A 13060-nucleotide genomic window follows, 5' to 3' on the forward strand; every position below is an offset into this window, starting at 1 on the left:
GGTAGATTTACAAAGGAACAGATAGAAGTTAGGCACCCTAGTCAAACTAACATTCAGCAGGAGCTTGGCACCAAACTGCCCTTTGAACCTCTGAAAATCTATTCCACCATCACTAACGTGGCATGACTTCTACTAGTCCTAATTTAGAGCCATGATGAGGAATGCGCCTTTGGTTTGGAGTGGGTGGCTGGACAGAGGGAAAGAAAAAAAAATCAATACCAATCTGATTTTACACCGATGCCACCCCACTGAACAAACTGGGGTTGCAGCAGCGTAAGAATTTTTGACACTTAAAAAAATGTCATGCTAACATCAAATGCATTCAGCTGCAAACATCTGGAGCGCGAGATCTCCATTCCCGTCATTGTTTCATAGCACTTAACATTAAAACAAAGCAAACCATTTAGTCTCTGATAGATTATGAATGAGAATCTTGCCTTCCACAGTGGCAGCATTAAGAAAAAAATTCAGGTACCACAATGTGAAATACCACATTTTATCAGCAGCATCCAAAAGACATGCTTATATGCAACCATCATAGAGTGCTACAGTCCTATGCAGAGGGTAAGGAATTAGCAACAGTCACTTCCATTGCAGAGTGTACAGATCTAACACCACACAACCAGAAACACCAGAGAGATGGGCACTTTAATGCTTCACTTAATAAATTATGTTTAAAATCAGCTTTAGTTCAGTTTCATTCCCCTGATTTAGTGATAATTCAGCTCCTTAGATATTGAAGCTGGATTTAAAACATACTTGGCAGCTATTTTGGCATCAACCTCTGCCTTCGGAATTGCTCTCTTCCACTGTTACCTGCCTTTCTAGCAGCACTTTCTGCGCTTGTGTTGCAGGGTTTCTAACCCTAGGAAGGCATTTGGATTCCAGAACCCCTAGGCTAATGCTGTAAGCAGGCGGAACCCCACTGGGGGTTTGCATTCCTTTCCACGTGAGCTCAATTTGCCCCTTTGCATCTCTCTCTAAATCTAAAGGTGGCTATAAAGAACTCTAATGTTCTCCTATAATGCTCTAGGTTCACATTTACTATACACAAGATCTGTCATTTAAAGGCAAAAAAAATCCTTATGTGCACTCAGCACACACCATCCAAGTGGCATTTTTAGAAGTAACTCACCCAGGACTTCATTCAGAATGGCTTGGATGGGTTTTTTTCTGTTTTGATTTTTAAAACAATAAGGGGATAAAATGCAACCAGGGCAATGTAAACAGTTGAATCTATTCCGTCTCAGGAAGCTAGACGGAAAACCAGGAATTCTGGCTACAGTGACAGCACAACATACCTCTTCCTCGGTCATTGCTTCTTCGACACCCTCCTCTTCAACTACAAAACTCTCCTTCAGCTTGAGGTACTCTTCATGCTCTCTCTGCTCCTTTTCTTCTTTTGCTTTCTTTTGTTCCTCTTCCTGCAGAAAAATGAAGTGCTCAAATCATTCCTCCCTAAACCAGGTTTAGTTTAACGGAGACCCTGCTTACTTGATCACTTGGGTGCCAATCAGATTCACTGGGACAGGCCAGGAAAAGAAGGATTTTCTGAAAACTGAAACTCTGAAACCCTCCCTTGATCGCATCATTAATTTCAAAAGCAGTTCTGCCTCTGCCCTTCTTTTAATACAGTAATTGTCTCAGTCAAGTCAGCCGTTCCTGGGCTGGGTCGGAAAAGATCTGATGAAGGGGAGAGAGACACTTTTATATAGCGAACTGCTTCCTCAATTTGCATGAGCACATTTCTTCTGCAGTGCAAGCTACAGGAAGTCCCTGCCCCCAAACCATACATTGATGCAACTTATCCATTTTCAGTTACTGACCCTGATCCTGCTCTCACTTACACCGGTGTAAAACAGGAGTAACGACTGAAGTCAGTGGAGTTACTTGTTTGCCACCAGTGTGAGAATGAAGAATCAGGCCTATTACAAGGTTTTAAAAAAAATGTGTGTTTTTTTTATGGCAGACTACTCAACTGGTTATATGTAAAAGATACAAGGAGCTGTATTAACTGCCTGGTTTATGAACAGAACTTAAGAGTTGGCTATAAGGAGAGAAAAATAAAGTTCCTCTGTGAGCAGTTCACTCTAGTTAGCTAAAAACTACACATTCTGGTGCCTTTCAATCATTTGTAGGCGCTAATACTACTTGTGCCTTGTAAAGCATTTTAAATCTTCAAAGCGGTGCACAATCAGTAATTAAATCTCCTAACCGCCCTGTGCTGGGGGCATCACAACCATTTAACGAGACAGGAAAACAGAGGCACGCATGTTAAGTGACTCGCTCTAGGCTGCCCAGCAAAATCCGGGGCACAGCCAGGATGGGACTGCAGGGGTTTCGTGCTCAGAGCACACCATTTTGCTGCTTTCCATGCATTTTTCCTTAGTGCTCTCAGGAGGAAATACTACCACCATATTAGGCTATTTTTGAAGCAAAATTCGATGCATGCCTGTTGCTAATGGCCAGTTTTCTCCATTCCACACTGAAATAATGATGCAGCATTTCTTTGACACTGGTATTATATAGCAGGTGCTTCCTTAAATGGAGGGAAATTGAACAATTGCATCAATAAAATGTACACAGAAAAAGAGGTCCTATCGTGAGGTATAATCCATTAGCACATGTATTAAGGGACACTGTTCAGAGTCAGACCCTACAAGAGACAGGATCGGGCCCTTAGAACACGGCACAAGAAAAACATCTGCGCTGTAGTAGAGACAGCCAAAAAAATTATTATAGGTCTCAGCACTGCCCGATCAGACTCCCAGCAGAGTCCTTTGTGGGACACAACCACCCTAACTGAATTGGCGTCATTAGCACTGACCCCCCACTTGGTAAGGCAACTTCCATCTTTTCATGTGCTGTGTATTTATACCTGCCTACTGTATTTTCCACTCCAGGGATCTGATGAAGTGGATTATAGCCCATGAAAGCTTATGCCCAAATAAATTTGTTAGTGTCTAAGGTGCCACAAGGACTCCTCGTTGCTTTTGCTGATACAGACCAACACAGCTACCCCTCTGAAACTTGTGGGAGTGTGGCCCTGAAGAGTAATTATGGTGAAAAAGTGACTGGGGGGGGGAAAAAAAAAGCATCTAATTTCTTACCAGATCTGATCCTTTTGTGCATTCAGAGTCAAATGGGAAAGATTTTACTGCTTTTTATTGCTGCAGATTTAACACAGCTTTCGAGAAGGAGTGGGATTATTTTCTGGGTCCTGCCTCACCAAACAGGTTATTAACTAAGATCTTGTTGCAGAATCTTTATTAGCAGCAGCGCATGAGCCTGAAAAAACCCCTAGCCTGGCTCTCAGAGCTCTTCTTCACTAGTAAACTGAGCCAATTTGATCTAGGATCACTGAGACACATCAAAGTCCTTCACAGCTCTGTCCCTATTACATCCGTGCAACTCAAACACTATGTAGAATTTTGAAGCACAAAAAACCTGACATCACTTTCGAAGGGAAGTGATAAGAGTTGAAGAGTCCTTCAAAATTTCCAGGTGGTTGTTCTGCAGAAATCAAAAGATAACTGGCCCATTTACAACCGTCAGACATCATTTTCCTGTTTCTAAAAGAGGCTGACAAGCAAACCAACCAACCCAGTCTCTCTCTCACATGTCTAAAGAGCTGCGCCTTTGATTTCAGTAGGACTAAAACCTGCCACGATGTTAGTGTCAGTATTTCCACATCCAGCACACTGCAGAAAACCCCTCAGTGCGAGGGGATTGACAATGTGCGCCATTCTTGGTCCCATGTCTTTTTGCCTTGGTCACTCATTACAAGCTGACCTACATTTACTTCTCAGCCCTACAGCTCACATACTGTGATCAGCAGAGCATTTCCAGGGGGTCTGGGCAGCGCCTTCGGTAACAACAGTGCAGCAGCCGCCAGCCTTCAAGCCGGCATGCTCGTTAGTTTTAGCCTAGTGCAGGACACTCAGGATTTCCAGAGGCTTTGTTGAACAACTGAACTGAACAAAACAAGAACCCAACATCTCCCTGCTCAGCTGCTTCATGCATTTCTTTGGTGTAAATTCAACCATGATCAAACCTGAGGACAGACCCAAACTGTAAAGAGAGAAGAGAGGAGCTTGTATACCAATAAATTCACTGACAGAGGCAACAAACAACTGAGATGGGAGATGTGGGGGAAAAAAATATAGCAAAGCCGCTTTGTCTATTACATTAACACACATTTATTTTCACCTGCCTCTCTTACTGCTGTCTTTATATCCTTCTTTCCTATCAAAAGCACTACAGCTGCTGTGGGGAAAGCGTGGACTCAGGACTAGACAGGGCTGCCCGAGGGGGGCAAGTGGGGCAATTTTCCCCAGGCCCTGGGCCCTGCAGGGGCCCCCACGAGAGTTTTTCGTGGCCCCTGGAGTGGGGTCCTTCACTTGCTCTGGGGGCCCCGGAAAACTCTTGCGGGGCCCGGGCCCCCGGAGCTTCTTCCGCTCCAGGTCTTCAGCAGCATTTCGGCAGTGGGGGCCTCCCCACAGCCGAAGACCCCAGACCCCCTGAATCCTCTGGGCGGCCCTGGGACTAGACGGGGAGGTGTCAACAGGAGAATCTATCCACCTGTAGAAATGGTCCACGTTATGAAATAGCGCTAAGATCAGTCCTTAACTACTTGGTTTAGTGGCCATATATGGTGCTGCCTGCCTCACTCCCAAGGATTTCAAAAACACGAGGGCAACCAATGAAAACGTTTCAGGGAGGAAAGCGAAATTAAACCCCTGGAAAAAAGCAAAGTACGGTTATGTCATTTATTTCGGCCTGATCTCAGATCTATTGCTCTCAAGTGAGGCTGCAGGGAGCGTGCAGGAGAGAGAACAGACAGGCCACCTCCCTTAAAGGATGGGCGGGGAGTGGGAAAACCCCAGCACTAAGGAAATTTGGTAACTGCCGCTGCTTACCTTGGCGGTGTTTTTTTCTGCTGTGAAGCAGTCGCATCTTACTCCTCTTCAGCCTCAACATGACACCATGTTTGGGCTCTCTACAAATGTAAAGTATTTCTTCTGATCAATTCCTAGCCTTCTTATGAAGCATTTCAATCCTTTTCACCCTCGAAGGAAGTCTCTCAGATCCTGGTATAAATTCACACTCCCTCAGAGACTGTAAACCACCTCCCTTCTAAACACTTGGCAAAATCCACATTTCCTGCTGTCGTACCAGTCCTATGTGGCGTCACATGCTGTGCATCTGCCAGGACCCACTAAACACTTTACTAGGATGGGGCTAATGGCATCAGGGATTTTTCTGCAGCATCTCCGTGGTCTCAGCCGGGTGTAGCACCTTCCCACTGAATCTCTGGAGTGTTTGCAATGTTTTTTCCTCAAACACTCACTGTTTTCTACCTTGATTTGTTCTGCACAGCCGTTGCTCACTGCATGCTCTTCTTCCACCCAAACTCTGCCAGCCGACAAGCTGACTTTGCTGTATATTCTCTTCCCATTGTTTACTCTCTCTCCTCATCCACACTCCTTTCTCCCCTCTTCAAATCCATTTTGGTCTATTGTTTCCATTGCTTTAGAAGTCTGATTGGGGGGGTAAGGGATGTCGGGCCAGACCCTGCTCTTATACCCGGTATCAAACCAGAAGAACTCCCCTGAAGTCAGTGGGTCCATCTGGATTTATAACCAACACGGGAGAACAGAATCTGACCTCTGGCCTCTTACAGGCCTGTGAGGCGCTGCACAGTTCTGCGGTGCTATATACATCACCCCGTGCTGTACATGCCAGGAGGATCCTGGCCCCAAGAGGATTAGCTGGATGATGATGGTAACTGGGTAGTGAGGCAGCAAGAGGGACATCATCCAGTGAAGCAGACTTCAAACCAGAGCTCTCAACTTAGGCCCTTCTTCAGCAAACCATCTAAATTGAAATGAAGCCACAGGGCAACATGCTCAAGTGGGCAGAGAACTGGATGGGACTTGGAAGACCTAGATTCAATTCCTGGCTCTGCCACTGGCCTGCTAAGAGATCTCAGACAAGTCATTTCCCGCTCGCTTTTTGCCTCGGTTTCCCCAATTGCAAAACAGGGATAATGGTACTGATCTCTTGAAAAGCACTGAGATCTATGGATGAAAAGGACTCGGTGTTACTAATGATCATCTAGTCTATCATCCTGATGGTACAGGATTGGAAGGGAGATGGAAGGGGATCAGCAGGGAGCACAGGTTAGGAGTCGGGCAATATTTTTGAAACCCAAACCGAGTTCCTCTGTATTTCACATTTTCACTCCTAACTCTAATAATGGGACCTGCTCAAAAGGAATTTTGTTCAAACGTTCTAAGTAACTTTACCTTCCTGCCAACATTAAGCATGGGAAATTTTCAGAAATTTATGAATGCTTGAAAATAGCCACAAACTGAAACCGCATTGCAGTTTTAGCTTGTGAGTGTCCAAGTGAACTCCGTAGATGCATGTGAATTTAATACATCCTCCCACCACAACTGTACAAGAAGGCTGCGCTTTTTTAAATTAAAGTTTATACTGACAAAATAAAGCATATGGGCAACATTTAAGTGGTTTGCAGATATCACTAGCAGCCCTACACAGGCTAAAAATACAGGCCAAAATTTCCAAAGCTGGGTGCTTCAAATTAGGGTCTTCAATATTAAATTAGGAGACTAAATCTAAATGGCCTAATTTACAGAAGCACTGAGTGCCCCAAAACCCCAGTGGGAGCAGCTGCAACTTGGGGGAAAAAAAATCAGGCTATTTTTATTTAGGTGCTGAAATATGACATTAGAAGCCTAACGTTAGCCATCCAGAAATTTTGACCAAAGCCTTATCTGTGCAATATGGACATGGTTTATTATTTGCAGCACTGATTCGAACACCCCAATCCTGCAGTGGTACATTTTTTTAAATACACAAAACTAGCTCAATGGAAGAGGGGTTCTTTTTCTATTACAGCAAGCCATGTTTCAAAGGGAATTTGCTTTCAGGCAGCACATCCTGTTCCAATATAATATTTCGTTACAGGACAGGCATGAAGTTACATGTCTGTCTCAGTCACACACGCTGTATGCGATTTTTCAAACTACTGTAGATTTGCTGGTGCTGTAGGGAGCAAAATATACAAAATCGCTGTGCACAGAAACGCAAGCTCTTTACACAAAAGCTTTGCAGATTACTCACGAAGGGCGCTGTTTTGCAACATCAGAGGAAGTTAGTTCTCATTGATAAGGTGTCGGTCGGTAAACCATTTCACCACCAAAAAACTCCAAGAGTAAAAGGGAAATCCCCAGGGTAAGACACCGCTGAAGCCAATACCAATCATAAAGGAGCTTTTTCACAGACGGAGCCAATCAGGTCACCAGAACACTGGAAAGGAAACTTAGAAAATTTAAAAATATATTCTCTAGTTTGCAACATTGCAGCTAAGGGGCAACCACATTTTATTTTTATATATATAAATAATTACATTTAAAATAGCACCAGTGAGTTCATTTTCTCACAAAGTTTGAGATTTCAGTGCCCACGACTCCTATTAAAGAGCAGTTTCCGTTTACAGCTAAGCTTTATGCAATGCTGTGAAAAAAGTTACCCAGAAGGAATGGACGGCATTTATCCATCCGCCTATTAAAGGTAAATCAGAGCGATTCTGGGATTTCACTTATCTTCAAGATTCTCCATTTTCATTAAACTGCCTGTCTCAAACCACTCAGAGCAGTGGGTTAATAGACAAGATGAGATTATAAGTGAATACTTTGCAGGGCATCTATAATCAAGTCAATCCAGTGACTGGATCTTGTAAACTGTAAGTACAGTAACCCAATCAGGAATCACTCTAACTTTTGACAAACTTTCCTGGGCCATCAAACTGTCTGGATCACTGGAGAGAATCTATCTGTACGTTTTGGGTGTAGCTAACTTCTCTAGGCAGGCCGAAAGAACAGCATCCCCTACAGGAAGTGAATGTCAACTCTTAGGGAAAGGAAATCTCTTTTGGTAACTCTCTACAAGATGCACACAAAAGGAAAAAATTCTAAGGGTAACTCAACTAGCTCACTGAGTTTTACTGCTCGTTTGTTAATTCCTTTGGAAAATAGCCTTTAAAAAACTTCTCTTGCATGTATAAATCATGGTGCTCCTCTGGCATGTACAGTGTCCATGTGAAAAAATAGTGGGTTCATATGTTAGAATTTATATTACATGAAACAGTTATTAACACTATGTACAAAATACGTTCCCCTTCACATCCATGACTGCTACTTGCCTTCATCCCTGCTCCTAAACATCTTCCCTGAAATCGATGAGAAGAAAAACACAAAAACCCTAAGGACAGATGGCTGAGTTACCTTGAATTGCAGGAGTAACTGGATGGATCTGAGGCAAGGATCAGGACATCAGGAAGACTCAGTACAATTTCTTAGCTAAACTCTTAATTCTGAATTCACTGTGCTTTTTGGGATTATGACTCTGCAACAGAAGCGTCCGTACCAAGAGCACCTGCCTCAAACTGAATGCACAGCTGGAGATACAAAGCACCATAACTGCCCTCTCTCCCTTTTTTAACTCGTGACTAATCAATCTCTCTGGTTGCATAAACCTTTAGTAATTTGGCCTTTCCATTTTCTAATTGATATAGGTGGGTAGGAACAGTGTGGTGTGCTGCCCACAAGACTTGGTTTCAGACATTAAGTTTCTGGTAGGCAATAATTCCCCCTCCACCTTTTTTTTTTTTTTTTTTTTAAATAAAAGGGAAGTACGAATGGCACATTCTAGCTTAGGCAGTCTGCAAACAGCATCGTCTCTCCTTGGCCCTTGTGAAAGATAAAGGGGTCAAACAGGTTAATATTTTGACCTTTGATGTCATAGGCCAAGTCTGTAAAAGGACCCGAAAGCTACAGTGTTGTGCAGGGAACACCTCTCTCTGTTAGCACAACACGTGCACTTGGGCATACAGTTACCCAATTTGTTAACTCCTTTTATTCTCGCTGTAAGAGGGTGGACCTGCCTCTGTAAGGGCCAGCCTGGCCTGGTCAATTATCAGACTTAGCTGTGAAGGGAGTGGCTATAAAGGCTAGCAATCGGCTCCCTTGAGGGGGGACTGCAGGAAGCAACAGCCTCCCGCAGCAGTCCCTGAGAGAGGAAGACTCCAGATGGTAAGCCCTGGACATCACGGCTGGGTAGAAAGACCCAGCTGGGGGTTTTGTTTGTCTTTTGAGGGTCTGTGGCCATTTGGACAATAAGTGGAGCCCAGAACCAAGAGCCGAAGACTAGCGTGGCGTGGGTGATAATTCTTCAGGCTGGTGAGGAAGCCAGTGTCTTACATTCTCCTATACTAACAGGTTAAATTCCTGTTATGGTGATCCTCCCTGTAAACAGTACTCTGTCCACTGACTGGAGCAGGAGCTTTTGATTAACAAGTCTTGGGTAAAAAGCCAGGGTGCTAGAATGGTCCCACTCCTTGCTAAAGATTCAGAGAAGAGTCAAAACCGGGAAGAGCAGCTATTATAACAGATGTCCAACTCAACTCATGGGCTACATGTGGCCAGAGTAGCTTGCTTTGTGGATGAGTTCAGAGCATTTGGTGGTTATTTAGCTACTGTTCTCTCTCAGATGAAATGGAATTCATTTGCTTAAAAACCGTGTGAGTTTCATAAGGCAGTAGAATACTCTTGACACGCCAGCCTAGTGGGTAGACCTGTTGTTCCCACTAAAGTTACAAGCTATTGAAGGAAAGTGCTGAAAGGATCCATTAAGATACTGTTCTAAATAACAGATGACTAAAACCATAGTAGTTCTGTTTAGGCTGGGATTTTCAGGAGCCTGAGAGTCTTTATTCATCTTCTTTTTCCCTAGCCTTGCAAAGCTGCCAAAAAAACCCACCCCAGCCCAGACACAAAAATCTTTTCCCTCTCACTTAACTATGAACAACGACAATGAAAAAAAAATAATGGTATTTGATTCACTTTGGGTGAGTAGAATTTTGCAAAGACTGCTTTGGTCTTTTCCTTTTAATGTGGCAAAGTCTATATGAAGAGATCATTGTGTAAAGTTCCACACTACCTACCACTCAGCTCCTCTACACTGGTTGACTGGACTCTATTAAGCAGCTTTCATGCTAATACCAGTTAAAGGTATTGCCACTGGGAGCAAAGGAAGCCATAGGAAAACATAGGAAAGCAATATACCCCTTGTCACCGCCTCTGTCCTCGCTAAGGAAGCTTGTTCTCAGAGACCTTGCACATACTGAACAAACTGCCTTCCCGGTAAGAAATCCACCTGCTGCGGTGGTTGCGTTGGTTGACAGATTTTGAAATCAGAAGGTTTTGTTTGAATCAGACCAATGCTCTGTCTAGTCCAGTGTCACATCTCTGTCAGTGACCAGTATCACCTGTTTCCAAGGAAGGTGCAAGAAACTGTGGAGTGGGTTGCTATTGGATAACCTGCTCACTGAGAATGTTTCTTCCTGAGCCCCATGAGTTAGAGGTTGTTTATTCCCTGAAATACAAGAATATATATATAGAAACCCTTCTAAAACACTTGGGTTTTTTTTGCTCTCTTAATCCCTGCTACAATAAGTCTGGATGACGCTCTCATCATTCATAAAACACTAACAGCCCAGAAGCTTTCCACTGATGTACCGGCACATCAGAGTAGCTCAGAAGCGAGGAAGGAATTTTTCAATGGATAACCAGAGCGGAAACATTCTGTTTAGGCAGAAAAATGAGAGCATTTTAGGAGTCCTCTGTTTGTTATCCCAAACTTTACATAAGGAAACTAACACACTTTTAAAAGACTTCCTACACTCTATGTTCTGTGCATTCAACACAGCATGTTAAAAGGCAAAGTGACTCATCTTTTCTGATATCAACATACACAACCCCTATTTTGAGCAACTAAAATAAACTGGCTTACTGCAAGCAGGAAGACACAAATCAGCATCCTCGTCCCAGTATGCCAGTCGATTGACTCAGAGGGTATAGTCTGGTCCCTTTGGTAGGTGCGAATGCAAGGCATGATGCTGCATGACATCTGACAGACTCACCCCTGGATGCATGCCCTGAAGCCTCTGTACGGCTTGCTCAAGTGCCTGAGAGAATATGAAGCTTGTTCTTGGCCACTAGCTGTCACCACAGTGGTCCTTGCTGCTGAGAGACGACTCGGAAGAACTGCCTGCCTTCCAACCCCCTAGCTGAAGGGATACTTTAACAGAAGCTTTGACGTATGCCCAGTATCTGCTTTTCCTAATCGCTTTTACTTCACCCACTAATATTCATTTTTAAAGATTTCCGAAATAAGTATTCACACTGCAATACCCCAGGAGGCGCTGCTGCAGTCTAGCCTGCCAGCTTTGGTGAGTCTGTCACTGCCTACACGACATGGATTTAAAGTTACAGTGAACGCTGGGCTAAGAAGCCTTTCTGATAACCAGCCTCCTCCCCTAAGAGACCAATCTGGAGTACCTCACCAAAGTTCCCATTATAATTTGATAGGACCTCTTTCATTAAGTATACTCCCTCGTGGCCAAGCATTTTCCTGTTGGTCCCTTGGATGGCTGTCTAAGTCAGCATTCACTGTCACAGCAAATCGACCGTACAACTCTTTAATGGCACAGTTATACCACAAAAGCAGCCGGTGTGGAGTAGTGGACAGACAACAGGACTGGGAATCAGAAGATGAGAGTTCTAGCCACTGGCCGGCTGTGTGACCTTGGGGCTTAGTCACTTCCCCTTTGTCTGTCTTGTCTATTTCGACTGTAAGCTTGTGAGAGCAAGGACTGTCTCTGCGTCTGTCAAGCATTTAACACAACAGGGCCCTGATTTTGGTTTGGACCTCTAGGCACTATCATAATACAAATAATTATGCAACAAAAGTCACAGGCTTGTCTGTTAGTGCCTGTAGCAGGGTGCTGGTGCAAAGGCACGTAATTAGCCCCTGCTCAGCCAGCCGCAATCAGGGGGAAATAGATTGGGGCTGGGGAGAAGTCTGGTGCCTGGCCTTTAGAACGGCTGCACCTGCGGGCCTGAGGGTTCAAGGGCTATACAGGCTGGCTGGCAGCCAGAAGGAGGGGGAGTGGCCAGAGGAAGGTCAGTCTCCAGGCTGAGGGCAAACTCTGGGTGGAAGAGGAGACTGTAAGGCCTGCTTTGTGTATAGTATATGACTGGTGGTGGGAGAACATGTGTAAATAAAGCCACGGGTGCTGCAGAAGAAGCAGCCTCTCTGTGCTTTATTGGGGCAGCGAGTGGGCCCCAGGAAGAGGGCCGGGCAGAGGACCTGTTACAGTTAGGGTGACCAGACGTTCCGATTTTATCGGGACTGTCCCGATATTTGCTTGTTTGTCCCGCATCCCGACCAATGTTAGGTCGGGACACTGGACAAACAAGCAAAGGCTCCGGAGCCCGAAGGGCTCGCGCCCTCCCCTGCCCCGACTCCGCCCCCTCCTTCCCCCATTGGATCCTTCCCCAAATCCTCGCCCCCATCCCCGCCCCCTCACTGCCCCATTGTCTCCCTCCCCAAATCCCCGCCTCTTTCCAAGCATGCCATGCCCAGGAGACTCAGGGGAGTGCGGGGCCGGGGTGAGTGTGAGTCTGGCCTGGCCCCGAGCAGGCAGGACTCGGGCGTGGTACCTGGAGGGAGAGTAGGGGGGTGGCCCGTGGGGCTAGGTGGCGGCTGTTCTCCCCACCTGGGCAGGGGACTCGGGAGCAGCCGCTGCTGCAGCTCCCACTGCTGCGGGGGGAGGAAGTGGCCAAGCACGTGGCGCTCGGCGGCTGCGGCTTTGGTGCCCGGGCCCGAACCCCCCGAGCCCGGGCCTGCTGCGGGGCAGCGCGCACACTGCGCTCAGCCCCTGGCCAGTCGCGTCTGGGCTGGCTGCCCAGCTGGTGAAATCCCGTGGCGGAGGCATCGGCAGCCCAGTCCCGTTCGTTCCCCTGCAGGACCCGAGCGGGATGCGGGGGGCTGGGGCCTGCTGCCCCCACTCCGAGGCCGCCCGCAGGATTGCACCAGCTGGGCAGCCAGCCCAGACGCGAGTGGCCAGGGGCTGGGTATGCGCAGCGTGCGCGCTGGGTCCCCGCAGCAGGCCCGGGCTCGGGGGGTTCGT

The 13060-nt window shown here is 46.0% G+C and overlaps 1 protein-coding gene across 2 annotated transcripts in view; it reads right to left on the reverse strand.

Moving 5' to 3' along the window:
- The window catches only part of DDRGK1 (DDRGK domain containing 1), a 54463-nt gene that overhangs the window by 11218 nt on the left and 30185 nt on the right, over positions 1-13060 (reverse strand). For both annotated transcript variants that reach the window (XM_045019048.1, XM_045019046.1), the window contains exon 5: positions 1302-1424. In XM_045019048.1, coding sequence (XP_044874983.1) covers positions 1302-1424 — 123 coding nt within the window. The remainder of the gene's footprint in view (positions 1-1301; positions 1425-13060) is intronic.

Source organism: Mauremys mutica, chromosome 5 (genome assembly GCF_020497125.1).
Source record: "Mauremys mutica isolate MM-2020 ecotype Southern chromosome 5, ASM2049712v1, whole genome shotgun sequence".
Taxonomy (NCBI): domain Eukaryota; kingdom Metazoa; phylum Chordata; order Testudines; family Geoemydidae; genus Mauremys; species Mauremys mutica.